Source organism: Malus sylvestris, chromosome 17 (genome assembly GCF_916048215.2).
Source record: "Malus sylvestris chromosome 17, drMalSylv7.2, whole genome shotgun sequence".
Lineage (NCBI taxonomy): Eukaryota > Viridiplantae > Streptophyta > Magnoliopsida > Rosales > Rosaceae > Malus > Malus sylvestris.
This window is the reverse complement of record NC_062276.1, coordinates 24,872,278-24,899,782: the sequence shown is the minus strand read 5'-3', so window position 1 is coordinate 24,899,782 and position 27,505 is coordinate 24,872,278. Positions and strand designations below refer to the sequence as shown.

Sequence of the window (27,505 nt, the reverse complement as noted above, 5' to 3'; positions counted from 1 at the left end):
CCCACAAACATCGCCGACAAGGGCAAGCAACGAAGTGACCAACAAGGGCCAACAAGGGTGATGGTACAGACACCCGAGCTAAAGCTCTACACACGCTCCCAAAGATCCATAACAAAACGCAATAAGGAGAGGCGGTACCCAATCGGACATGAGGAGAGAGATGATGGAGCCAACTGAGGAAGATAATGGAGGGGAAAGGGTCAAAGAGGATGGAGAAAATGGGAGATTAGGGAATAGGGCCCAGCATGGTGAAATCAAAGGCAAAGGAAATACACGGGGTCCCTAGCCAAAGCTACGGCCGGCGCCGAAGTAAAATGGAGAGAAAGAAAATCAGTGACACGGCGGTGAGAAAGTCTCTCAGAGAGGAGAGAACAGCTCTCATAGGGAGAGAAGTGAGTACAATGTTGTTAGCCCCAAAAAGACAGATTTTAAGATGTGCTGGTGGTGGTGGGGATGGCGATTGTGATTGGGTGGTGCTGGTAACAACAATGGTTGCATGCGGTGGCGATGGTGGTGGGGTATGAATGGTGGCAATAGGAGGTAGGGAGGATGAAGGTAGTGATGGATGGTAGCAAGGAGTGGTGCCGCCAGAGGGTATTGTTGCTAGGTGGTAGGGGTGATGTTGGCGTAGAAAGTGACCGTGGAGGTGGCTACGGTGGCAAGGTTGATGGCAGCAGTGACGTTGGCATTGATGGCAGTGACAGCGATGGTGGCTGGACCGTGGACGTGATTGCGCAGGTAGTGGTAAGGCAATGGCGATTAGGGAGCAAATTGTGATGAACACAAATGATAGTGGTGCCATACATGATTTTGTTATTTTGAAAAAAAGAAAACACACACAAGCATCCATTTGATGTTTTTAAATAACCTACCAAATACATTTCACTAGTTTTTCCATCTGTAATTTAGTCCGCGAAATGAACATAGCCCTTGAGAGTTAGTCTTACTATTTTTTGTGAGTAAACACTAGACGTCGCTGCAGAGGACTAGGCCACATCGCTAACAGCTGCATCTTCAGTTGGCACACGCCGATAAAAGAGTACATACGCGGCGCCTGACTTCACCTCGTCTTCATTTATCGGTGATACGCAACTGTCATCAAAACTGTACCACCTATTCTCGTCTAGAAGCTGCGTAAAACAAACACCAGTCAATAAAATCTATTTCTGATTACCGGTGAGATATGCAGCTGATTAATGTTTCGACCAAATATAATTCAATCGTCCCAGATACCTTGATATGTGCAGTGTAGTGGCCGCTACCCATTCCGCCAATGTGATTGGTCAAGGCATAGAGCTCATAAAGTTGACGTCGCGAGTTGTTTTTGTTAGCAACGTAACGTGTTAGATCAAAACCATGGATTGGGAAATCCACAAAGGTTTCCAGTTTATGCTTCATCGACCTGCTGTATGAGAACCTCTTTAGATGGATGACTAACACTTCTGGAAGCCTCCATAGATCAAGCTTCTTACTTGCTTGCCTTCGCTCATTGCACTTCGGGCAGTACCTACACCATACCATAATTATTCTATTAATTTAAGACATGCTTGTTTGAATACAGCTTCGTTCAACAGAATACTTAGTTATCCAAAATTCCGCTTATTTAGCAGGATACAGCTCCTACAGCACCTCTTGATGTTCAAGAGGCAAACTACATATGATTAAAATACATCAGTTTAGGGCTTTAGACGAGAGGGAGAGAGACTAACCACATATCTTCAGGCACCAGTGGTTCTTCACGTAGAAAAGCTTCGAGGCAGGTGTATAAGGAGAGAGGTTCAGTTCGGGCTTTCTTTGTTACAGGTCCATATTTATAAACTTCTGGCAAGGTTTCCAGATAATGAGTATCATACTTTTCCGAAAGCTTCTGTGACCAATCAACATATATTAGTATTGATGTTGAAGATGAGGCCAGTTTGATGGCTTTATCTTTCCTCGCTGATAGATCAATGCATGAATTATTTTCAGCCACCAACTTTAGAGGCAATTCTTGGGCTTTCACCACTTCAGAACTAGTGATGTCCTTGCTAGCTGAATTTGATACAATGGAATCAGTACATGTTTCGAGTAAACCCAATTCAAGAGAGGCGTCTGATCCAGCTGTTGTTGAGCTTACACCGGATATATCCATACTTTTAGCTTTAAGCATTGGAGAAAGCATTTTATGAACAATCGTCTGTATATTGCCTCCTTTAATTTCATCAACACAAGAGATTGGCGAGACGAGAGGTATTCCATAGGGTCTCCACCCTGATGCAACCTGGGAATCACTAATTCCTCTACGAGACAATTAAAAGTTAGTAGGAGAAGCCAGAAAATGATCTACATACACCCCAGAACAAGAAGTCCAGTTGTTTAAAGTTCAAGAGAAATACTGATCAACACCACATAGATTTTGTTTTTTATGGTTCGAAATGAGAAGTCAAATCAGCACCACATTTTTTTTCTTTTTCGAATTGTTCTGATTAGGAAAATGTGAAAAATTAATTCTGGACAAATTATATTTTTGCAGTCTTAACTAAACAACCAGCTTCTTTTCAAAATGCTTATAAAAGTGGTTAAATTGGCCGCAAGTAGTCAAGCAAGGAAAATAACTTTTTGTGAACGTGGGTACAGGAATCAAAGTGGGTGAGTGGGGGAGAGTGAGCTTTCTAAATGATTCTAAACACTCTGCAGAATATAAGGTGAAGGTCAAAGTATACATACTGTTCTCGACGGCGATGTATCAACTGAAGATACTTTGTTTTGTTTGGCAATTTTGGAACCTTATAAGCAGCAAGATGGTCATCATCTTTGATGGTAGACAATGATATTAATGGGTCTTCTAAAAATCTCTGAATCATATGGTTTCGTATCTGTGAACCACAAATTGAAAAAGTTAACCAACCATACAGATTCATAAAGCACAGAAGCATCAGTTCCAAATGTAAAATGCTGCTAACCTCCACAAGCAAAAGCTTTTCACTGTGCTTCACAGAACTAGCATTGCTAAGCACCTGGATCAAGTCCCTGCAACGTCCCTGTTTTGGGACTGTGACAGTGCAAGCAGACGGCAATGCACTTCCATCGCAAGAAAAAACTGTCACTGTCATTGTTCTAGTGGTGGTGGACTGGAGTGGCAACGAAAGGTACATAAAGGGATCAAACGTAACAGAGACTTTATTGCAAACGGGACAAACCAAAGTTGACTTATATTGGCCCTGTTAATAGGAAAAATTAAAACCATGAGAAAAAAACTATTGGTTATTACAAACTACCAGGAAAAAAATTTCGATAAGTATCAAGATTTAGTGAAAATATCTCTTGCATTAACACCAAACCATGATTCACCGGCCTTCATAGCATCGAGCATAAAATAAAAAATTATTTGATACACGAGATACGACACCAGGAAGCTTATATTTGATAAGTCTATAAGGTAATCAAAAGAATAATACGAAGACAAGTCACAAACCATTATTTGTATAATCCATGGACAAATTGAAGAAACTTGTTGGAAAAAGCACCCATAGAATTAGCGCACTAGGAGAAGAAATCAACAAGGAATAAGACCTAGACATACAACCAACGTATTTAAACTCAGGTACTATCAAGTCAAATGAATGGAAATTTGTCTTAGACTTAAGGTTTAAAAATGAAAAGACTGACGAGTCTCAGAAGGTTTTTTTCATAGGAAAAAAAACTGAAGGCAAAAAACTGACGAGTCTCAGAAGGTTATTGCAAGCAGAAAGCACAGGATTGTACATCATTAGTGGAAGTGCAAACTTAATGATACATGTCACTGCTTGGGAGCAAAATCAAATAAAATTGTTACGTCAGCAGATAATGAAAAACTTATTGACAGGGAATTTTGGTTCACCACTGGAGTGGTAAAATCAGAACACACAAATAAGATGGCAGTTGAGTAGTTCACCCATAATTGGGCTACATCCACTATACTTTGTAGTGTGTATTTCACTATGTAGGAGAAAAGTGACAATTAAGGGTACATTCCTCAGCTTGAAAGAACATTCCTATGCTTACGACAATGATGGCAATGAGGAGTGGAAGGAAGAACAAAATGGTAAGTTCCTCAGCTTGAAAGAACATTTTAAACTAAATTACACGGTTGACCAATAAGCTTTGACCCACACGTTAAGAAAATGCATATAATTTTAACACATCAGTTACACTACTATTCAATTGACAATGGTAGTAAGGTATGCATAACTTACCCACATTGTGCGAAGGGCATGAACCACTTAACAAAACCACACAATTTAATCTTAAGTTTTACAAGTATAGAAGATAATATTTTTTTTTTATATAATAAGAATACTGTACAATATAGGAACAACTATTGCTAGCAAAATTACAAGTAGAAAACAGGATAGACATCCAGCACCAAGTCCCAACATGTATAAGAAACAACAATTTGAACTGCCCTTGAGGTTACAACAGATTAATATTGAGAAAGCATAATGAAAGAAAAGATAATGAACCGAATCAACTTCAAATTTTAAATGAGAAATAACACTAAACAGATACTAGCAGCAGCAGTAATAGTAGTAACCGTTGCAAGTCTGCATGCAAGTTAAGCACTTCTACAATGAACATTATTAAGTTAGTAATAATATTTCCAACAACATACTCACTTGGCACACATCAACAATTATAGAATCATTACGAGCAGTGTGGTTTGCCCAATACTCATCCGCGACTTCTTCATCAGGCCGGCCATCAGCATCTCTAGACTTTATATAAGGTTTGTGTTTCACACGATTCAGATCTTCATGAAGACCATCCAGCAAAAATGCCAAAAGCTCCTGAAACAACAATTAGTTTTTCGTTAATGCAAATTGCATGCATACACACTGGTGAAAACTTAAATGTCAAGTACCAAACCTGAGAATCGTGCTGATTATAACCACTAAACTGAGGCGCAAAGCGAGCAAGTTTTGATTTAAAAGGTCGAGGGGACACTGGTGTTCGTCCAGGTGCCCATAGCTTCCGCAGTAACTCACCAAATGCTACAGCTAGCTCACCCTACATTTTGACCAATTTAGCAAAAGAAATTCAGCCAAAAAAACAAAGCAGCAAAATTTTAGTAACACAGACACATCAACACTATCTCGGTATATCCTTCAAACTGCTTGCTTGGACTTCAATCAACAAACCGATTTCAACAAAATATCTTGTTTCTGAAAATCTTTCATCACCTCGATGTCCTAGAGAATTGAGAATAGTAGTTTGTTTCAATTCTAAGAAGACATAAAAATGCATCATTTTGTAATGAGAATAAGGTAAACAGCCAATATGTGCATAAAAGCAAGCAATACCCTCAAGAAGATTAAAGGTACTCCTTGAAAACATGTGTGACTGAACACAAATCATTCATAGAGAGAAACAGGTATTGGCATTCATAGAGGTCCACGTACTAGCAGCCATAAAGATCTCAGTACTAACATTCGTAGAGGTCTCTAGCAAAAAAAAAAAAAAAAAAAACAAAAGATTTCAGGGTCTCAGGGTCTTCAAGAGCCTGAACACACCCAAAAAAAAACTGCAAAACTGAATAAGAAATTTTGGCAGTCTATTATAGCAACAAAAGTATAGATATCAAAAAGCACATAGAGCTCATTTAGTGTTAGAAACTTACAACCATGCCTAGAGGGTTTTGCCAGTTTATCTCTTGATGATAATCTTCCCGAAAATATCTAGCGAACTCCGGTGTATGAACGAGGCACTGTATAGCACTATTCATAAAACAAGTATTCCCAAGGTTTTGCAACCCAGTCAAACCAACAGATGACCCCCTAGTACTAACACCAGTCGTAGGGTATGTAGTATCCAGTTCCCTTGCAATCAGGCCTTGACTATGTATGAGCTCTGAGCTGTAGTTCTTTGATGCACCCCTGGTTGCAGATAAACCTCCTGCAATCGACAAGCTTGACTTAGAAGGCTCTACAAGAACAGAGGAAGCTTCCTTCTCTAAAGAGCGAACAGAACTCGGGGATCCGCCCGATGTGTTACCATTGACAGGATTAAGCACCTCCACCAGAATCTGCTTTAATTGATCACAAAACAAAACAAGTTTGAACTCAGAAAAACAAAACTAAAATTAAATGAAGCCAAAGTAAAGCCTCCAATAAGGAAGTCTCCACAACCATTAAACAAGTAAAACCGTGCTCCTTTTCGACTAAATTATAAAACCCAACTAATAAAGGTCACTCTTCCCTTGACTGTAGACCTACGTCCCATCACAATTGATGGTCATTTCCTTCCCTCACCAGTTACCACACAAAATCCATCACAATTTTCTCCAGTTACTTTGCCACTTTAACAAAAGTTTTTAACAGAGAAAGATAAAATGTGTGCAAAGCACTGCATGCCACCTTAATTTTCAACAGAGAATAAGCACCTTTGTGCATAGATACTGCTACAGCATAACATATTATTCCATATACTACATAAGACCTATCTCAAATAGAAACCAATCTCTAGGCTGGTGACAGGCCATAAAATTGCAGTCATAGCCCACAACCATAAGAAGCCAAGCTCACAGACACATCTCATCTATGCCTGCAAACCAAACATTGGTACCTACAGGTATATAATAGACAGATCTCCACAATTAAAAACCAAACATATGGTGCGTAAACAAAAAATAAAAAATAAAAAAGGATAAAAAAAAAAAAAACACAGAAAGTTGTAAGTGAACATAAATTGCTTTTGTACATATATGTACAGTTCAGAAAGTTCCTCAAAGAGAATGTGACAAACCAATAAATCATGTTCGGACAATAAGATGGCGGGTTAAAATGGGCCAACAAGCTCTACTGAACCATTTGGAGGTAGATAATTACAAAAATACACTCTGATTAACCAAGTTCACTAAGTAGTGGGAGGTGATTAACCAATATAAAGGAGGCCAGCAACATACAGAGCAAAACTCTCATGAAAGAAGTGTGCAACGCAAATGCTCTTGCAAACCGACGTGGTAGAATAATAATTAAAGAATGGTACTTCCGGTGAATAGCAACACAAAAGCAATATATCTATCCTTGATGTTTTAAAGAAACATTCAATTCAAACCTAAAAGCCCATAAAAACATCAAGGAACACAAGAATCTCTAATGATATCATGTTAAAGAAGTATATGTTTGTGATTCCAAAATTAAGAAACAACTTTTTGGAAATGTATTACGTAGCTGTAGCCTTAACTCAGCAAAACATGAACATATAAAATTTCCTATGTACCATCATATGAAATTATGAAGTCCTATGGTAAAGAGAATTGTGCATGTCATTCCAATAAAGTGATGGAAGACTCACATCCTGATCCATCTGTATATTGGCATCATCAAGAGTTTTATCCATGTCGTTCATCAGGGCATGTTTCCGGCGTCCATAGTAATCCCAAATGCACACCTTCAATCGAGGAAATTCTTAAGTACCAACAACATACAGGGAGTAAACGAGCTGCTGAACAAAATATTTCAATCAAACAATGAAGCTAGATGCAGAACCAGAGACATAGGAAACTTTACTTGTTCCAAGCTAAGATCAAAGATATCACAAGCTCTTCTGTGAAGCTCTGCAATGGTTTCCTGCCAAAAGAATTTCAATCTTCAGGTAAGAAAAATCAGCATATACTTTGTAAGACCTTACTAAGGTGGTGCAACTACCACTGAAAAAAGTGGTACATCATGATCTGCCTTATATTTTACCTTCTTGCTTATTCGTACAGTAGAGCGGTCACCTTTTGGCATCACAAGTAATTGAAGCCGCAGAGGGTACACTTCTACTGCCATCTCCGGCTGAGAAAGACCTGAACTAATCACTTTCCTTGGCAATGTTGGACCACCACCATACCTACAACCAGAAACACTGCATTACACATGTAGTCTCTTGACATTCTCCTCCAACCACAATAAATTGCGAAAAAACACAGAAATGAAACTTGATATTGGCTCACAGGCAATCATTTAAGTGTAAGGAGAGATACACTCTTCGGTACCCCTTCCAACCCCAAAAATATGCATAGATAATACTGTATGGTCACTGAAATGCAAATCTAAAGGAATTTTCAGGAAGGCTGGTCTTCTCAAAATAAATGTTAAATTTATCCAATCAATTGGTAACATTGCAAAAAAAGAGAAAGTAAAAAATCTCTAGAATACAACTCGACAACAACAACAACAAAGCCTTTTCCCACTAAGTGGGATCAAAGCTCTAGAATACAATTAATACAATTAATTCAATAAAATTGGTGGTGTGTTAAGATCATTCTGGGTTTCCCTTTACGATATAAAAACCCAATAAATATGCGTGTACATATATGATTATTTCCATGAAAACGCTTGAGTGCATTTGGATTTCCATAGTGGTAGGGTTAACAAAGAAAGGCATGACATTTCCATACCATTTATGCAATCGGTTCCAAACTTCATGCGGGAGCAAGACATAATCGCGGCCTTCCAGTAACGTATCATGTATCTCCATGCCCGAATTGGTGTCCTCTGATGCTGCATCATATATCAAGTCAGAATTATCAATACCAGCAGGCCTCTTTAAGGCACTGGAACCGGGCGAATCACAATGCTCCGACACCGAGGATGCATCATTCGGGTTATTGGGTTGGTCATGGTTCACATAATCAATCCAACGTTGCCACCATCTAATTGGGAACAAATTCAAAAATGAAAAATAACACAAAACATTAGAACCAATTTTCACTACAACATATGAAATTACAACCCATTTGATAAAAGATTAAGATTTCATTGTTTTAACAGAAACACCGAAAAATGAACAATTCACAGCGACGAACTAATTTCTAATTATTTAAAAATTAATCATCAAATTTCATAAATAAATAAACCCAAAAAAATGCAAAAATTTGCAACCTTTGGGTGAGCAAGTAGAAGACATCGCCCTCTTTGGAATTGGCTTCAGCAGCCAAAGCAATGTCTCGTATCAAAATCCTTTCTTCCTCCGGCGAAAGCTCTGTGCTGCTGCTGCTGCACAGCGACACCGCCTCCATCCCTCGCCGACTTGCAGGGTGCTGCCACCGGAATTGCAATCCTTTGTCCTGAGGCCACGGACGGAGAAGGAGGTGGGGAAATTTTGGGGAAAGAAGTCGGTGAGAGTGAGACTGAGATTGAAACAGCGACTAGTTTTTGTGAAAAAATTAAAATTTGTAACAATAAAATCAAGGGGCGAGTAGGGGAAGGTATTTAAACCCCACTATTCAGGATTTACGAAAGTGTTTTTTTTTTTTTTTTCTTCTTAAAAAGGAACAAGTTTGTGTCTTTTTATTTACAAGTGTAATGTTTTAAATTAGATTCGTCAAAAATAAATTTGAATTACATTATTACTAACGTATTACGTGTCATGTAAAATACGGATCTGAAATTTATCTCAACTACTAAATCAACTGTGATGGTTGATTTTGAAGCAATTAGAAAGATTTGTTTGTGTATTTTAATTTAAAATAAAAATGAAATCTCATCTCTCACTTGAGATTTGGAGAGATTTACTCAAAATTTGACATTTATATTTCTAAAAATCGATTAAATCCCACCAAACTTTTTTTTAATGAACAAAAGAAAAACATCAAAGAATGATCACGGTCACAACCAGTTCTGATATAATTAAAAATTAGGCATTTTTGGCCAACAAATTAAATTTTGACTCACAAGGATTTACATAGCGCACACCATAGGTCCTGTCAAATTACACACATAGCATGTGAGTCAACAAAGTCAGATAAGTTATCTAGAGTGGCACATGTTGACACCTAAGACATCTGTCAAACAAACAAATCAAGTACAAAAAGCGACAAAATAACTCTAATTTGATCAAATTATATCAATTTGGATCAATTTCCTAAATCAAAGATTTTTGTTCAATTAATGACTAAATTAAGTCAACTAGTCTACATCAGAAATATAATTCAATCAATTACGAGATTGAGATTGGGCCTTCCAAACTAAGCTCAATTCTTTACCTATAAATAGTAGGCACTTGTTCATAAACCAGGGGAAAAGGAAGCAAGTCGAAGGGCCTTCGGACATCCAAAAATCTCTCAAACGTTCAAATATTGTTAAGGATACAATAGGACCACTAACTAAGTCTATATCTGATTAAAAGATTTCTTATCTGTTAAGATATAGTTGATAGAGTAGGTGGTTGTATCTATGTATATTGTATTGTACATTGTTTATACCATATTTAAGGCCTCGTATTTAGATATCTTACAAATCCTCGGGGGACTTAAATGTAATTATGTGATAAAGGAATGGGCAAATATGTAATAAGTGAGGAATCCTTAGTCTATAAAATGACCCATCACCCTCACAAATGGGAGTGACCAATTCCTAGGCCCTCTCACCTTCTCTCAAAGCTCTCACTCTCAGAGTTCTCTCCCCCTCAGATAAATACATAATCAGTGTGGACGTAGCCCAAAACCTTGAGGTGAACCACGATACATCTTGTGTTCTTTACATTTCTTGCAGATTCACGGTCGAATTTACGTTGTTCCAAGACCTCCGGTTTTGTGCATCAACATACATATTCTGAAAGGGTAATGAAATCATTCTATTCAATCATCTTTCTCTATAGAATTCTTTCTCTCTCTACCTCTAATTGTTCTCTCACAGAATCATGAGTTTCTACATGGTATCTTCGCCGTTGTCTAACGACATAGATCCACCGCTTCCGTCTTCTTGAATTTTCTCACCCCTTTCTTTTCTCCCAAACAGATCTTCTCTGCCCTAATTTCTTCAAATTCTTGAATTTTCTCCTCCAATCTTCTGGATGGCTGCGAACTCTTCCTTTCCGGCTGCTTCTTCTGGTTCTCATGTCGAGGTTCCAAATCCGTCAACTCAATCTCTCTCTTCGATTACTGTTCAGAACATTACCAGTATGGTGGCGACGAAACTCACTCGTCACAATTACATCACTTAGCGCAATGTCTTCCTCCCTGTTCTGAAGCGATTCAAGCTTTTAGGGCTTGTCAATGGCACTGAGTGTGTCCTTCTCCATTTGTGCTTGATTCTTTCGGATCTCAAATTCCTAATCTAGTGTATGAGACTTGGTGTGAACGAGATCAAATTTTGATGATTTAGGTCAATTCGACCTTATCTGAAGATCTACTTCCTTTGACGGTTGGTAGAGTAGGTGGTTGTAACTTGTATCTATATATATTGTATTGTACATATTCTGAAAAAGTAATGAAATCATTCTATTCAATCATCTCTCTCTTTAGAATTCTTTCTCTCTCTACCTCTAATTGTTCTCTCACAGAATCATGAGTTTCTACAAATACTAGTGTTCTTCATCAAGCTCCTTTAGAATAAACAGGTACAACAGACATGTGTCAATTAATCCCACAAAAAGAAGATTTTTTTCTTTCGAAGTCGAAAGTATCCTGCACTCGGAAGGGTATAACTAATCTCCACTGGAGCCCAAAAAGGCTAAATGCATTTTAGCCCAACTCAACTTACAATTAAATGACACACATCTTCTCCAAAGCTTTCAACTCTAAAATTACTTGTATACAAACAGATGAATTTGGATTTCCTACAATTTGACCTTCTTTTTAATTTTTAATGTAATGATTTTATTTAATTTTCTTTTTTACACAAGGATCAATTCACCTAGCAATTTAAAGGTGTTTTTTCTTTTTTTCTTTTTTATAAAAAAGGGACAATTTGTGGCAAAACACGATTATCCATCTTTTTTAACCCCAGAGAGTCTATAAGAAATTTTACCTTACTTGTGGTCACAATCAAACAAACTCACCAGCTCAAATCATTCGAACCAAAGCCTACCATATTTTTTGTATGCTAAACTGCTAATTTGCCACCTGAACTATCATTTAACTTTCGATTTCCCCTATGAACTTTTTAATTGAAAATTTAAGGACTTAAACTGTAACATCCCACATCGCCCAAGGGAGTGGATCCTCTAAGCCTTATATGTACATTTTTATCTCTACCTAGCACGAGGCCTTTTGGGAGCTCACTGGCTTCGGGTTCCATCGGAACTCCGAAGTTAAACAAGTTCGCGCGAGAGCAATCCCAGGATTGGTGACCCACTGGGAAGTTCTCGTGTGAGTTTCCAGAAACAAAACCGTGAGGGCGTGGTCGGGGCCCAAAGCGGACAATATCGTGCTACGACGGAGTTAAGCCAGGAATGTGGTGAGGGTTGGGATGTAACAGAAATTTGGATGGAATGAATGAAAAATTAATAACATGGGCAAATCTGCCAAAAAAAATTAGTTTAAGTCCTTAGTTTTCCAATTAAAAAGTTCATGGGAGAAATCGAAAGTTACGTGATAGTTCAAGGGGTAAATTGGCATTTTATTTTTTATTTATTTATTTATTTTATTGAAGATTGTTATTTCAAATTGGTTGTTTTGTGAAAGATTTTGTGACTCGGTGTTTAATAACCCCAAAAATAAAAAATTAAGCAAGAAATTACCCTCCCACCCAGGCCCGGCCTAGGTCCAATGCTACCAGGGCGATTGTCCAAAGCCCAAAATTGAAAAGGGCACAAAAAAAAATCCAAATAATTAGGTATAAAAAAAAAAATTGTCCATAACTCAAAATAGAGGATGGAAGGCAAGAGCCCAAGTTTGACAATAGATGAAATGGCCTAGGTTTTGAATATTCTTGTGTGATAATTAATTGATATTTCTTAAAAGAATTTGTTAGAACTATAACTTCTGGATATTTTTTTAAAATAGTATTCGGTATTAAGGATAGTTTATCTTGATTCCTGTTGTAATTAGTCATTGGACAATTAGTTTGTTATTGGACAATTATAGGTTAGATTTTGATGAGTTACCAAACTATAGCTCTCTGTATAAATACCAAATGTACTCTAATTATTCATTGAATGAAAATACTTTTCTAATATGGTATCACCCGCCTTTGTCTACCGACTTCTCTCTCTTTGATTCAATTCTTCTCGCTTCTCACTGCGATCTTTCTCTTCTCTGATTTTTTGATCGATTTCTCGATTATGGTTGATCTCTTCGAGCTTCTCTCTTCAATTTAGCCATGGCGTCTCCTTCGTCGGAATCGGCTTCTCCAGTTCATCCCCTTCCGACTCCTTCCTTAAACCTTAATTCTTCCAGTTCTGCCTCCATCACGATCCAAAACATCAAATCTATGGTGCCAATCAAGCTCACCACTACCAATTACTTGACCTAGAGTGTTCTCTTTGCACCAATCTTTCGTCGTTATAATCTTACCAGCCTTATTGATGGATCTATGGCAGCGTTGCCTTAATTTCTCCTTGATTCTTCCGGCAATCGCACTTAGAACCCTGCCTATATTTCTTGGTATGAGAATGATCAAAATATTCTCATCTGGATCAACTCCACACTTTCTGAATCCCTAATTCCCTATATCGTTGGTGTCAATTCCTCTCGAGAGTTATGGTCTAAGCTTGAATCGCGCCTTGCAACGGCCTCTCAGTCACACATTCATGAACTCTGATATCATCTTCGTAACATTTCAAAAGGCAATTCCACTATTGCAGCTTATCTTCAATAAATTGAAGAGATTGATGATGCTCTTGCTAGCGCTGGAGCTCCGGTTGAAGATTATAATTTGATTTTTGTCACACTTTATGGCCTATTGCCAGAGTATGATTCCTTTGTTGATGCGATCCAATTCCGTCTTGGTTCTACAACACTTGATGAGCTAGATGGATTACTTCTAAACAAAGAAATACAGCTTGCCACTTGCAAGAAAGCTACTACATCCTTTGGTCTTTTTCAGGCCTTCAATTCGAATCTTGCATCATCATCTGGCATTCTACCTACATCGACTTCCAATTCTGGCTCTCACGCATTTCTTGCTCAGAATTCATCTCAATTTAATATGTATCAAGGCCATTCTCAAGATCGCAATCAGTTAAACCCTATGAATTCTCAAAATAAGGGCAATTTCTCCGGCTATTGTGGCAACAATCAGCATCAGAATTACTCTTGCTATACTCAGAAGAATAATCGTGGAGGTCGCTTAGGCTCTAATTTCAGTGGTAGAAGAATAACTTGTCAAATTTATAGTCAGTATGATCATGAAGCCTCTGATTGCCCTCATCGTATGAATCCTCAGTTTGGCAATTAACATTATTAGATAGCTATGTGTGCTAATCCTTCACAGACTGCATCTGTCAATGATGATTCACATAAGCTTTTTGCAGCCACTGTCAAAGCTTCTCCAGAGATTTGGCATCAAAGATTGGGTTATCCCTCTTTCAAAGTTTTACATAAACTTGTTTCTAAGTTTTACATAAACTTGTTTCTAAGTCTAGTATTCCTCTCACTACTAGTATAAATAAAACATTCTGTTCAGATTGTGCATTGGGAAAAAGTTCAAAACTGCCATTTGTATCAGCTTCTAGTGTTACCACTAGACATTTGGAACTTTTATACGCAGATGTTTGGGGACCAGCTTCATTTCTCTCTGTATCTGGTTATCAGTATTATCTTCTTATAGTGGATGATTTCACTCGATATAGCTGGTTCTTTCCGATCAAATGTAAATCTGAGGTCTTCAAAACCTTTGTTGAATTCAAAGCTCTTGCTGAATCTTTGTTAAATAATAAAGTTGTCACTTTACGATCTGATTCTGGAGGTGAATTTCTTAGTTTAGTGTTTACTCAATATCTTAAGGACCATGGTATTTATCATCAACTCTCATGCCTTCATACACCAGAACAAAATGGTTGTGTGGAATGTAAGCATAGACATTTAGTAGAAGTTTAGCTGCTTCTCATGTTCCTCATGTTTACTAGGTTGAAGCCTTCTCTACTGCAGATTATCTCATAAACAGATTGCCTACTATGTCTAGATCCTGTCCTTGGGAACAACTTTTTAGCAAGTCTCCAGATTATACAACACTTGTGTTTAGGTGCAGGTGTTTTCCTTGGCTCAAACCTTATGTAGCTTCCAAACTTGAACCCAAAAGTAAGCCTTGTGTCTTTCTTGGCTACAGTCTCAATCACAAGGGCTATCGATATCTAGGTATTCACTCCAAAAAGATTCATATTTTGAGGCATCTCATCTTTGATGAACTGACTTTCCCAATTCATTAAGTTTCTCTAGTTTCATCCTCTTCATCCTCAGCCTATCTTTTCTTCTCACATACCTTCAACTCTTACATTCACCAAGCCCTCTGCACCATCTTATCCCTCTCCATCTCTCAACCAACCTATAACTTTTCCCAACTCAACCTCTTCACCTGATATCACTAACTCCTCCCACCCCTATCTCTCCTTCTTCCTCACACATATCACCAACCCCACCTCTAAACACTCACCCATGCAAACAAGATCTAAATCTAGCATTTTAAAACCTAAAGCCTATTCAGCTACCAAACACATTCTTTCTTCACACATTTCTGCCGATTATCTTCCTGCTACTTATCTTGAAGCATCGAAACACCCTCACTGGAGACAGGCTATGTAAGAGCAATTTAATGCACTGGTTAACACATGAAGTTGGTCTTCTGTTCCCCCACATCATTCTCAGAATCTTGTTAGCTGTAAATGGATGTTCCGCATCAAAAGAAAAGCTGATAGTACTATTGACAGATACAAGGCTCATTTAGTAGCCAAAGATTTTCATCAACATGAGGGTTTAGATTATACAAAAACTTTCAACCATGTGGCCAAACCAGGAACCATGAGGCTTCTTCTCAAACTAGCATCTTAGTATGATTGGTTTATAAACTAGTTAGATGTTAGTAATGTCTTCTTACATGGCAATCTATCTGAGAATGTGTTTATGCAGCAACCATCTGGTTTTCAAGATCCTACAAAGCCATACTATGTTTGCAAGCTACACAAAAGCCTTTATGGATTAAAACAGGTTTCTCGAGCTTGGTATGAGAGGCTTCATGGTGGACTTAACTCAATGGGTTTACATGGATCACATAATGATCACTCTCTCTTTGTCAAGAAGTGTCATTCTTTGGTGTTTATCCTAGTATATGTTGATGACATTTTGGTCATGGTTTCATCTTCAAAAGCTTGCAAGGACACAATAGCTCAACTGAGTTCTCTCTTTCCAATCAAGGATTTGGGTCCTCTTCATTTCTTTCTTGGGATTGAGGTGAAAAGGTCATCATCTGGTATTTTCATTTCACAACCCAAGATATATCCTTGATTTACTTACCAAGACCAACATGGCTGGTGTAAAACCCTATGCTACACCTCTTAGTACATCAAAACTGGATCACTCTTCTCCATTGCTCTATAATCCAGAGGAGTACAAATCAATTGTAAGAGGGTTACAATACCTTACTTGGTCTCGACCAGATATCTCCTTTGCTGTCAACTTGGTCTGTTAGTTTATGCATCAACCTAGGCAGTCTCACTTACAAGTAGTTAAAAGAATATTGTGATATTTGAAAGGCACTCTTGATTTAGGTCTCTGGTTTCCAAAAACTTAAAGTTCACTCACTGTTAATGCCTTTTCAGACGCTAATTGGGCATGGTGTGCTTTGGACCGAAGATCAACTGGAGGGTTTTGCATTTTTCTGGGGAACTCGCTTATTAGTTAGAGTGCTAAAAAGCAACCAACAATGGCTCGCTTTACCACTGAAGCAGAGTATCGATCTCTTGCTAACATTGCTGCTGAGCTTTCTTGGCTTTGTAAATTGCTTGTTAATGTTGGTGTGTCACTCCCATATCCTCCAAAATTGTGGTGTGATAACATTTCTGCGATTTCCTTAGCCAAAAATCCTTTATTTCATAAGGATTAAACATGTGGAGATTGATTATCATTTTATTAGGGAAAAGGTCATCTCTAAAGCTGTAACTGTTCAGTTTGTGTGTTCACAAGATCAAATTGCAGATATCTGCACTGAATTTCTGTCCAAGTCTCGATTTCTGTTGTTCAGAGACAAACTAACACTTTAGTTGCCTGTGTTCAGTTTGAGGGGGCATATTAAGGATAGTTTATCTTGATTCCTGTTGTAATTAGTCATTGGACAGTTAGTTTGTTATTGGACAGTTATAGGTTAGATTTTGATGGGTTGTCACACTATAGCTCTCTGTATAAATACCAAATGTACTCTAATTATTCATTCAATGAAAATACTTTTCTAATATTCGGCAGGTAATTATTTTTTATGAAACTACGATTGCATGTTCTTATGCATTATGCATATGATCTCTTAAGTAGAGGGTTACCCAAATTAGGCATTTAATTAAGGGAAATTGAGCATAATATGCACAACCGGTGAATTAATTTTAATATGGATTAGTAAAAGGCAAAAAGAAAAAGAGGGAGGCGGAGGAAGAGAGATTTTTCAGTATAACTGTCACACGAGGTGGTACACTACATGTCTCTATATAAATTGTGGGTTATGTGTGTTAAAAGGTTAATAACTTAAAAATTAAAAATTTTCACCACTTGCATAAAAACATGTGGTATACCATCCGTATTCCCGTCACAACTAAAAATTTCTGGCGAAGGAAGGTCTTTGCAGCAAATCACTCCAGACAAGTGCATTGGAAGATGAGAATATTTTAGATCAATTTTATGGTGATTGGCTTCTTCCGTGAGGAGAATCATATATATGACGATTCAAATCCAAAGTTTAAGAAAATTGATGCTGCTGCTGCTTTTGTATCCCAATATGACAACAATGTTAATGGGGAACAATGATGCTTAATTAGGTTTTGGTTTTAGGTGTAATTAAGTTTTAATTTTGAGGGTAGTTGGGTCTATTCAAATGAATTTTTGGCTATATTTGAATGTTATAAAAAAAACTGATATCACATTAAAAAATCTCTCCACTTTGCTACCATCAATCTCTCTGTCTTTCTCTCTGTCTCTCTCTCATTGAAACTGGGCCGCATGATTTACGGACCTCTCATCACAGCCATTGAAGCCGGCGACTTCTGTGACGACGACCTCCATCACCTCCATTGAGTTGAATTTCCTAGTCTTTCGTTACCTTTAGGAATCAGGTATGTTTCACTTTGCAAACCCTTAATTGACTTTTCGAATTTATTTCCCTAATTTGTTGTTCCCGTTTTAATTGTATTGTCATTCTAGGGTTTCTGGGAATTTGGGTGTGCTGTACGGATTATAAGGGTGTATTTATCAATTGTTGTTACATGTTTGCTATTATAACTTAATTAGGGTTGAGAACTATAATTTTGGGAATGGAGAAAAAAAACCCCTAAATTTCTTTCCAATTTGATGGATCAAATGCTATCATATTATGTTCATATAATAGGTTCAATGAAATGAAAAACCGCATACCCACTAACATTCCTTGGCTTCGGAAAAGGAGAATCCGAATAGCCTTCTGCATCATACAATGCTTGCAAAAGGAAACCCATTTTCTCGTGTGAATACCTCTGGCTGCTCCCTCTTGATTTTCATCATAATCTCTAAGAAAAACCAATTTTCCTAAGAAAACTGAACATATTACAAGCAGAAAACAAGAACTAAATCAGGTAAAGTGGAAATTTTGATTATCCTATACGATTCAACATTCTGTTTGGTTCATGAGAAAACAAAAAAACTTAAGCAAAATCAACAACACCAAAACAATGTAAAAAATTTCAACAAATCCAGTAGCTTCACTTACAACAAAGGCTACAACATTTCTCATAATTTTCCCGCATTTTCCCCCAACTTCGACTGGTTTCGACCATCGTTAAATATTTCTTTTAAACATATGTTTCCTTATTTAAAAAAAGACAGATTTTAAGCTTTCGAATTGGGCTTCAAAAAACTCATGACCGGCCCTACTCCCACCCCAACCCACCCCCATAACTCCCCACCGCTGGCCGCTACTAAACTCTCTCTCTCTCTCTCCATATCTATCCGCTTTTCGTGCTGTCTTCCTCGTTGGTCCGGGAAACCAGTTGAAGAGTTCTGACCATACTAAGCTGGCGATAGCACTGAGCCAGAGTTCAGAGGCTACCAAGTTGAACTCTCAGCATCATTCGAATCCTGGAGGTTTGTAATCTTTCCTTTGATTTCAATTGTTATTTTTTTTCATCCTCTTCGATTGAAACCCTAGACCAGTAAGCGATGCAATTTTCCCCCAATTGATTGTTCTAGAAATTGTTTTTATGACGTGAAATAAGGTAGTTATCTTAAAATCTTTCATCTGTTTCGTTTTTAAGCATTTGATTTTTGGTTTATTGACAGAAAATTGTTTCTATTGATCTACATTAGGAAATGAAATGGCCATCAACCTATGCTGAAATATGAAATTATTTATTGGCTTATATCAAATTTCGTAAAGAACCTTACTTTACTCCCTGGCTAAACCACTATATGAATGGTTTAGGCCTTCAGGTTAACTTGTAGCCGCGGAATGTTGCGTTGGTGAATCGTTGCAATATTGACATGCATACATATGTTAACATGTTGTGTCCATTGACAAACTCGAAACATCCAATTATCACCATACTAGATTGGTTTGGTTTGAAGTTGGAAGTCATTCGATATGTAATAGATGTGTAGTTTTGTTATTAGAGCTTGCTACAACTATTCTACTAGTCGCTCTTTTGCTAAAAGTTGCTATTTCTTTTTCACATTGCATACGATAAATATGATCAATTTTTTCAGGTTAGCATGTTGAAACAGATTTGTTTGCTTTTGGTTTTGAGTAGTGTAAGTGTTTATGGGGAAGATGAATTGTGTTTCATCACTAGTGCGCCCCATGAACGTCGTTCAGAATGCTTAGAATGATTTTCAAGGCTTCTTAGGATTACAGTTTTATACTACATTCTTTTTTCATCTTACTCTTTTGGTCTTTTCCGTCACTGACTATTAGCAAACGTCTCTTTTTTTATTTATGTTCAAATGAGAAGAAATGTATTCTAATTCTTCTCTGTCTCAAGTTTTCAGGCTGCTCAGGAAGGAATGTGCCTTGGACTACAACATAGAGATATGTACCTTGGACTAAGAAAGCTGCGTACCCATAGCTACTCCAAAACTTAAAGCCAATGCCGGAATTTCATGTGTGCTCATTTTGTCCGACCACTCCTCAGAAAACTTGAGCCTGTTACCTCTGCCCCATTTCACTTCTGTCCCAAGAATTATCATTACCTCTCCTTTAACTACTTTTTAAACTCCTGCTCTTCTCTTTCAAACCTCAAATGTATCCACGCTCTAATCTTCCAACATGGATCCAACCAAAGCCTCCTCCTCTCAACAAAGCTGGTTACTTTGGCATCTTCATTGGCCCCTACTATGGACTATGCACGAAAACTCTTTGATGCCACACCTGAAAGGGATGTATTTCTTTGGAACACCTTGATTAGGGGTTATGCTGATCAGGGTCCTTGCCATGAAGCCATAGTTTTGTACAGAAACATGCATCGCAGTGGGTTGTCACCTGATAACTACACTTTCCCTTTTGTGGTTCGGTCCTGTGCGGTGCAGTTGGCTTTGAGGGAAGGGAAAGAAGTGCATTGTAATGTAATTAAATATGGGTTTCATTCGGATGTGTTTGTTCAGAGCGCTTTGGTCAGTATGTATGCACAGAGTGGAGAAACTTTGGACTCCGAGATTGTTTTCAGCGAAATGGTTGTGAAGAACATAGTTTCTTGGACTGCGATGATAGCAGGGTATGTGCAAAATGGGTTTTATGAAGAAGGTTTGGGTGTTTTGCGAGACATGGTGGCTTCAGATACCCAACCAAATGTTGTAACGCTGGTCAGCGTCCTCCCTGCTTGTGCTAGTTTGGAATTTTTGGATTTAGGAAAATTGATTCATGGTTTTGGAATAAAAGTTGGTGTTGACAAAGATGTAGCACTCATGAATGCTTTGATTGCATGTTATGGCAAGTGTGGGAATCTTGACACTGCAAGATATTTATTTGATGGGATGGCAGTAAGAAACTTGGTCTCATGGAATGCAATGATCGCTGCGTATGAACAGAATAATTCAGGGACAGAGGCAATAGAACTCTTTCGCAGGATGCAAACTGAAAATGTCGAGTATGACTATATCACACTAGTCAGTGTTATTTCCGCCTGCACTAGCTTGGGTGCACTTAACACTGGGAGATGGTTGCATGAGCTCATTCGAATGAAAGGCTTTGGAACCAATGCTTCAATCACAAATGCACTCATTGACATGTATGCAAAGTGTGGCAACATAAACCTGGCCAAGGATGTATTTCAGGGGTTGCCTCATAAAAGCGTTGTGTCCTGGACATCTATAATAGGGGCTTGTGCTTCTCATGGTCACGGTGATGATGCTCTCAGGCTTTTCTCTATGATGAAAGAACAGTGTGTCAAACCAAATAGTTTCACTTTCACTGCTGTTTTGACTGCTTGTAGGCATGTGGGTCTAGTAGAAGAAGGGAGAAAGCACTTTGAGAGCATGATCAAAGACTACTCAATTTGCCCTGGTTTAGAGCACTATGCTTGTATGGTTGATCTTCTGGGTCGAGCCGGCTGTTTGCTAGAGGCTTATAAGTTTATTGAGAGGATGCCTGTTGATCCAGATGTGGGTGTTTGGGGAGCTTTACTTAGTGCTTGCAGGATACATGGCAATGTTGAGCTCGCCGAGCTTGTGACAGCACATCTGTCCCATTTAGATACTCAAACAGTTACATCCTACGTTCTTATGTCAAACATATATGCCGAAGCCCGTAGGTGGGAAGATGAAGCTAGGTTGAGAAACTTGATGCGAGAAAAGGAGTTGATGAAGTTACCTGGGCAAAGTTCTGTTGAGGTGAATCAACGATTTTATACATTTCTATCAGGTTCAAGATCCCGAGCATCTTGTCTGAATTAAGTAGATGGTTTTTGTACCTAAATGATGCACTTCCAGTAGACTTGTAAACGGGTCGGGTTTATTGGGTTTGGGTCGGGTTCAACCCAACCCGTTAAGTTAACGGGTCATCCAAACCCAACCCGTTAAGCTAACGGATCATCCAAATCCGACCCGTTTCACCCGTTAATAATAATAATTATTTTTTTTTTTGCATAAAGTTTATTTTTTGTTATTAAGATTTTACTAAAATTACTAAAATATTCTCAACTAACGGGTGCTAACAGGTCCTAATGGATCTAACGGGTCTAATGGGTCTAACGGGTTGATCCAAAGTGATCCGTTATTTAACGGGTTCACCCGTTAGCGACCCAACCTGTTAAACATCCATCCAAATACAAATATTAACGGGTCGGGTCGGATCGGGTTAACAAGTTGGGTTCAAAATGCCAGGCCTACATTCTAGCACTGAAATTGTGCTTCTTGATTGTTTGGTTGTGTTACACATACAGTATAAAAGTTAATCGTTAACCCAGCAGTGACGTAAGCTAGCGCCACCAAGCGCTGCCAATCATCACCTAGTTATGATTGATTTGTTGTGTGAGTTAGGGTTGGTTTGGTATTGCTGTGCTTTGAAAAAAAGCTGCTGTAAGAATAAGCGGCTGTGAAATAAATCAGTAGAGTGTTTGGTAAACTTTTTTGTAAAAGTGCTTTTGGAAAAAAAAGCAGTCTAATAGTGGGTATTTTCATTAAAGGAGCACTGTAGCTCCGTGTGCTTTGAAAAAAAGCCAGTTTTCCAGAGCTGCAAATAGTAGCTTCAGCTTTTTCCTTGAATTTCAGCTTATTCTCACAACAGCTTCCAAAATAAGCATTTTTTTTTTCAGTTTACCAAACACCTAAAATCCTTACAGCTTTTTTTCATGGATGCTTTTTTTTTAAGTACCTTACTCCCAAACCACCCCTTAGTTCAGATGTATGTGTAGGTCCAATCCAGATAATTTTGCATCTGGCTTGCTATAATTTATGTGATCGCTTTAGAACCGATTTGAGGTCAGTGCACTCTAAAACTATTTAAGGCTCGTGGGGTAACCTTAAACATAAATAACTTACTTGAAACGAAGTTAAGAAACTATATTAATCAACTTGAATAAATATTCGATGGACCTCACACGTTATGCGTGTGTAAATATAATAATTTAAGATCACCAAGATCAAATCGCCATGCAATTTTTAGGTAAAGGTTAAAACTAAATTATCATGTGAGTGCTTTAATGAGTGTGACACTAGGGCTGTAAATCGGCTCAAACGGTTCAAGTTCGACTCGTTTTTAGCTCGTTCAAGCTCGATTCCTAAGTTAAACGTTTTTAGTTGTTTTTATATTATTTCAGCGGTGTGTATTATTTTCATTTTATGAGATTCATTTAAAAATGAAGTCGGACAAAGCTCATGTTTAGTTTACAAACGAGCTTGAGCTTGAATAAATTATTTGAGTCAAGCATAAGCTTGGGGTTACGATCTATTTTCGAGCTTGAGCAGATATAATATTATCTGAGCCGACTTTGAGCATCTTGATATTTAGCTCAACTCGGCTCATTTACACCCTTATGTGACACCCCACCATGGACTTTATGTGATTGAAGTATGATTAATAATGTGATGAGTTACCAAACACTTGAAGGTTCCAAAATTAAAAAAAAAAATTGCTTTTTTAATAAGCACCAAACGCCAAACCGCCCCTTAACATTGTTCGCTGTCGACTCTAACTGTGGTTGTTTTTTATTTTTTTTTATTTTGTTAAACGATAGATTTTGTTAAATTAAATGTTAAATTAGATAGCTGATCGAGTTTGAAATAGTGTAAGGAGAACACTCATGTAGTGCAGCTTTTTAGCGGTAACTGAAAAATTTCAAAGCAAAATCCCGCGAAAACACCAGCAACCCAAAACAGATAAAGATTTCAAAAAAACATTGTTTTCGGAAACTCATTTCCAGAAACAGGGTCGCCGTCCCATCGTCTTCCTCAGCCTCCCTCAGTCGGCATCTTCCGAATTCAGAGACACCTTCTCCCAGACTCGCGCTCTCGTCTATCCTATTGCTGCTATCTAGGTGCAAAACTGTAAATCTTGATTGTCCATTGTTGGGATAACCATTCCACCTGGTACTCTTCTTCTCTCTTGCTCTTGGTAGCGGGCACTTTTTTTTTATTATTCTTTATTCAACTCATAAGTTAGGGTTGGTTGTGATTTGGGGGTTTGATGAAATTAGGGCCGTGATTTCGGATTTTTTTTGTTGAAATTAGGGCTGTGATTTGAGAATTATTTTGAAGTAAGGGCTGTCATATGTGAAGATTTCGTTGGTACGGGTTGTGATTGTTGAATTATGTTTTATTGGTAATTTGGCGGGTTCAATTTTCATTCTTTTTGTTACCCAGTGTTGAACTGGGAACATGATGAAGGCTTCTCCATTTTATTTATTTTTATAATTGAATTGATAAATGGAGTTTAATAGGTGTGGTTGCTTACCAGATTATTAACTCCATTAACACCAATTTGGCATAGTTACTGATAATTAATTGTTAATTTTTTATGTTGCATATTAATGAAAATGCATTTGTACCGTCAGATTTTGTTTAGATTTGTGTTTATTTAGTTCGATTGTATATATTTTTCTAATATGTTTTATAATTTGGGAAATTCTGAAAGAAAAAAAGGAAGAATCATTCAAAGTTTCTATAGACTTGTATGAATCTCTGCCTTTTGAGGGTTTTTGGCCGGGGTTAATATTGGGTACTTTAGGGTCTCAATTTTATGTGCTTAAGCTGTTTGATCTAATGTTTTGTTGAATGTAGGTTTACAAGGAACATTTATTTGGATCCTGGGGTAGGGTTGGCCTTATTTGGAGTTTCGAAGATGTATGGGACAAATGCCATCCAACTGGTCAAAGAAATTGCAAATGGCGAAAAGGGGCAGCTCACGGCTTTCAGTGTAAGAGAGAACCGTCTTTTTTCTCATTTTGACCTGCCATAAATCCGTCTGTTTTTTCTATGTATTCTCTTATTTGATATATGTTACTATCATCTTGTAGAGTAATCTGTTCAAGGATGTAATTGCAGAATGTAGTCAACATTACGAAGATCTTCAAAAGTCGTTAAGGTAACATGATATCGCAGTTTTTGATTGTGTGTTTCCTTTTCTTTTTTTCCCATTCAAATTTGTTGTTTCTATTCCATAGCAGCAAATTACATGCTTCATCTCACCTTGGATGATGAAGCTGTACAACTTAACTGCTGAAATTCTTCTAATGTAAAATAAAATTGATATGCTATTATGAAATTAGGGGAATGGATCCAAATCAATCCCAAGAATCTGCTTGAAATCTGTCTCAGTGATCTAAGAAGTTTCTCATTCTTGAGTTGAAATATAAATTGCTCAGGCTTCATGTTTTTTTGTCATAACTTTTGACTTTTCAAAATAAGATAGGACTACTACAAAATAAATAAAAGTGCATGAGAGTTGCAGATACACTTGACCGTATGTATCTGTGCTTGTAGTGCCTCAGTGCTTGTTTTACTGCCATAAGTCTTAAATTACAGATCATGATACCGGGGTTTTCCTTGCAATTCATTTGATCATTTCACCGTTTTTTGGTTGGTGTATATACCTTTCGAGCCATACTTTTACGTTTTTCGGCTTGGACATAGGCAGTCCCAAGATTCAGTGTTGGATTAATAATCATCATGTGACGGGCATTTTTATTTTGAGAACTACCAGTTAACACGTATTGACCAAGTCTAAAACCATGCATCTCCTTTTGCTTTATCTCTAAGTTTCCATAAATCCTGCTTTATCTTTTTGCTTGTATTCTTAGTCAACTTATATGACCTGATGTTGCAACAGGAAAATGCAGGAAGCAGGAATAGATTTCCAAACTCAAAATGAGGACCATTATGGTTTCCTCATCCACCACCTTTCTTTACTTCGCAATAAACGCTGCTTAATGACTTACATGTAATTTTTTGTTTCCTTGTTGTGCTATCATATAATTATTCGTTTCTTTTTAATCGGTACGCTTTATGTAAATGATCTTTAATCAGCTTTTGTTGTACATGATTCTCATACCCATTCAGGCACAGCCGAGCAGAAATGTTACGGAATCTCATATGGAAGGTGGGCTATGAAATTCCAGAAGAAATTGAAGAGAAGCTTAGTCACACAGAGAAAGAGTACTTTAAGAAACATTCAGAAGCTTTAAAATCATACATGTCGAGAGTGGAACTCCATTTGGATATGGTAATCTCTCTCTACACTTGCAGTTAAACTTCATAGTAAAATAAACTGATAAGTTAGGAAGTCTTTCTCTTTGACACTTGTATATTCATGTGAATTAATTTTGAAACTTGAGCAAGATGACTGTTGGTTGTGTACTTTTAATTGACTGGCACATTGGAGTCGCTTTTAATGAAATTTTTTTGAGAAACTTGCTTTACTGTTGCTTATTAATGAGAAGATCTATGCTCTATAAACTTAAGACAAGTATCTTGCTTCTTAAATGGGTAGGTTTCGAACCTTTGGCTTGCATTCTGTAACGTTGGAATTATTCTGATGATAATGCTAATAGCTTCAGTGAATAGCACTGGTAAACCCCTTCTTCTGATCACGTAAGCAGAACTTAGACGTACCAAATTCTCGATTTTTTAAAATTCAGTGACATTTCTTTAATCTTTTCCGTTCACAATGGGAAACCCTGGAGAAAACTGTAAAGAAAATTTTTGAGAGTAACCAAACATGATAGGAGAAAGCCAAAATTTTGAAATCGGTCCTAGTATCTGGATTTATGAATCATAGTATCATCTGCAGTTGGAGAAGTAAAACCCTTGTTGTAAAGTACGATGAAGCAATGGACATTGTCATCTTGGCTGCCGAGTTGCATATAAGTGGATATTTAATTGTAAAGTTCATATATCGAGTATTGGTGTGGGGTGAGCAATACATTGGGTAGATGCCCTATGGGTGTGCTAACAGAGGAAAAATCCTCGCCCATGTTTCGCTACATCTTGTGAGAAAAGATCCTCATTCTGATTTCTTGTGTTTGCCAGGATATGGTGCCCCCGAAAGACCCCTACATCAAGGTGAGAGTCCTCGATGACATGGGCGAAGTACAATTACCTAGCTTCAACACAGCCAATTTTGCTCAGCACTCGATGCATTTTCTCAAAAGAACTGATGCTGAGAAGTACATCTCACTGGTATGTTTAATTAACCGGACAGCTTGAAACTTGATCCAATTTGGTTTGGTAAATTCTAGCTAGCTTTCTAACTTGTATCCTCCACTAACAGGGGAAGATGGAGGAGCTCACAGGGTGATTTTACTGGCGCGACCTGCTAAACCATTCTTCCTCGGACTCCATATATTGTATGATGTTTGGTTTGTGGCTATATTGATGATTTTATTCCTAGTTTTTCTTAATAATACCGGAAGTATTAAATTTGTGTAAGTGAAGTCAATTTTTACTCAACAAGAGCATCCAACGACTGCATTCTCATAACCTAGTCAAGTGAAATTTATCCTTCGTTAGTTTACTCAACAAGTTAGCTTGCGCATGTTTAAATGTGATTCCCCATCATGTATAGCAACAAAGTATGTATGAGCGAGTCCCAAATCTACAGATTCAAATTGAGTTAAAACTTTTTTTCGGTACAAGAGGGCTCGGTATAGCGGCTTTCACTCTAACAAGGCGGTAGCCCTCTCCGTT

The 27,505-nt window shown here is 37.7% G+C and overlaps 3 protein-coding genes across 8 annotated transcripts; 2 read left to right on the top strand and 1 right to left on the bottom strand.

The window, feature by feature from the left end:
- Positions 1-790: 790 nt before the first annotated feature.
- LOC126610212 (ubiquitin carboxyl-terminal hydrolase 5) lies at positions 791-9,189 on the bottom strand. Of its 4 annotated transcripts, none has more exons than XM_050278205.1 (14): positions 8,886-9,189; positions 8,402-8,656; positions 7,707-7,851; positions 7,527-7,586; positions 7,312-7,407; positions 6,010-6,043; positions 5,636-5,910; positions 4,885-5,025; positions 4,635-4,805; positions 2,943-3,200; positions 2,707-2,855; positions 1,710-2,279; positions 1,234-1,507; positions 791-1,130 (listed from the first exon to the last, which is right to left on the bottom strand). In XM_050278205.1, exons 1-14 carry the CDS (start codon positions 9,020-9,022, stop codon positions 987-989), a joined length of 2,709 nt encoding a protein of 902 aa, XP_050134162.1. In that variant the 5' UTR covers positions 9,023-9,189; the 3' UTR covers positions 791-986. The 4 variants fall into 4 exon arrangements, with proteins under 4 accessions (XP_050134162.1, XP_050134163.1, XP_050134160.1 ...); XM_050278206.1 differs by having other exon boundaries at positions 6,010-6,040; XM_050278203.1 differs by having other exon boundaries at positions 5,636-6,043.
- Positions 9,190-18,784: 9,595 nt separating this feature from the next.
- LOC126611633 (pentatricopeptide repeat-containing protein At1g08070, chloroplastic-like) lies at positions 18,785-21,974 on the top strand. 2 transcript variants are annotated; one of them, XM_050279993.1, is made up of 2 exons: positions 18,785-18,979; positions 19,880-21,974. In XM_050279993.1, exon 2 carries the CDS (start codon positions 19,991-19,993, stop codon positions 21,776-21,778), a length of 1,788 nt encoding a protein of 595 aa, XP_050135950.1. In that variant the 5' UTR covers positions 18,785-18,979; positions 19,880-19,990; the 3' UTR covers positions 21,779-21,974. The 2 variants fall into 2 exon arrangements, with proteins under 2 accessions (XP_050135950.1, XP_050135951.1); XM_050279994.1 differs by having other exon boundaries at positions 19,873-21,974.
- A 1,598-nt stretch (positions 21,975-23,572) lies between these two features.
- LOC126611634 (uncharacterized) lies at positions 23,573-27,298 on the top strand. Of its 2 annotated transcripts, XM_050279995.1 has the most exons (7): positions 23,573-23,911; positions 24,602-24,737; positions 24,838-24,905; positions 25,650-25,760; positions 25,880-26,042; positions 26,849-26,998; positions 27,090-27,298. In XM_050279995.1, the coding sequence occupies exons 2-7, from the start codon at positions 24,663-24,665 to the stop codon at positions 27,114-27,116; spliced, it is 594 nt and encodes a 197-aa protein (XP_050135952.1). In that variant the 5' UTR covers positions 23,573-23,911; positions 24,602-24,662; the 3' UTR covers positions 27,117-27,298. The 2 variants fall into 2 exon arrangements, with proteins under 2 accessions (XP_050135952.1, XP_050135953.1); XM_050279996.1 differs by lacking the exon at positions 23,573-23,911 and having other exon boundaries at positions 24,601-24,737; positions 24,866-24,905.
- The last annotated feature ends 207 nt before the right edge of the window (positions 27,299-27,505 follow it).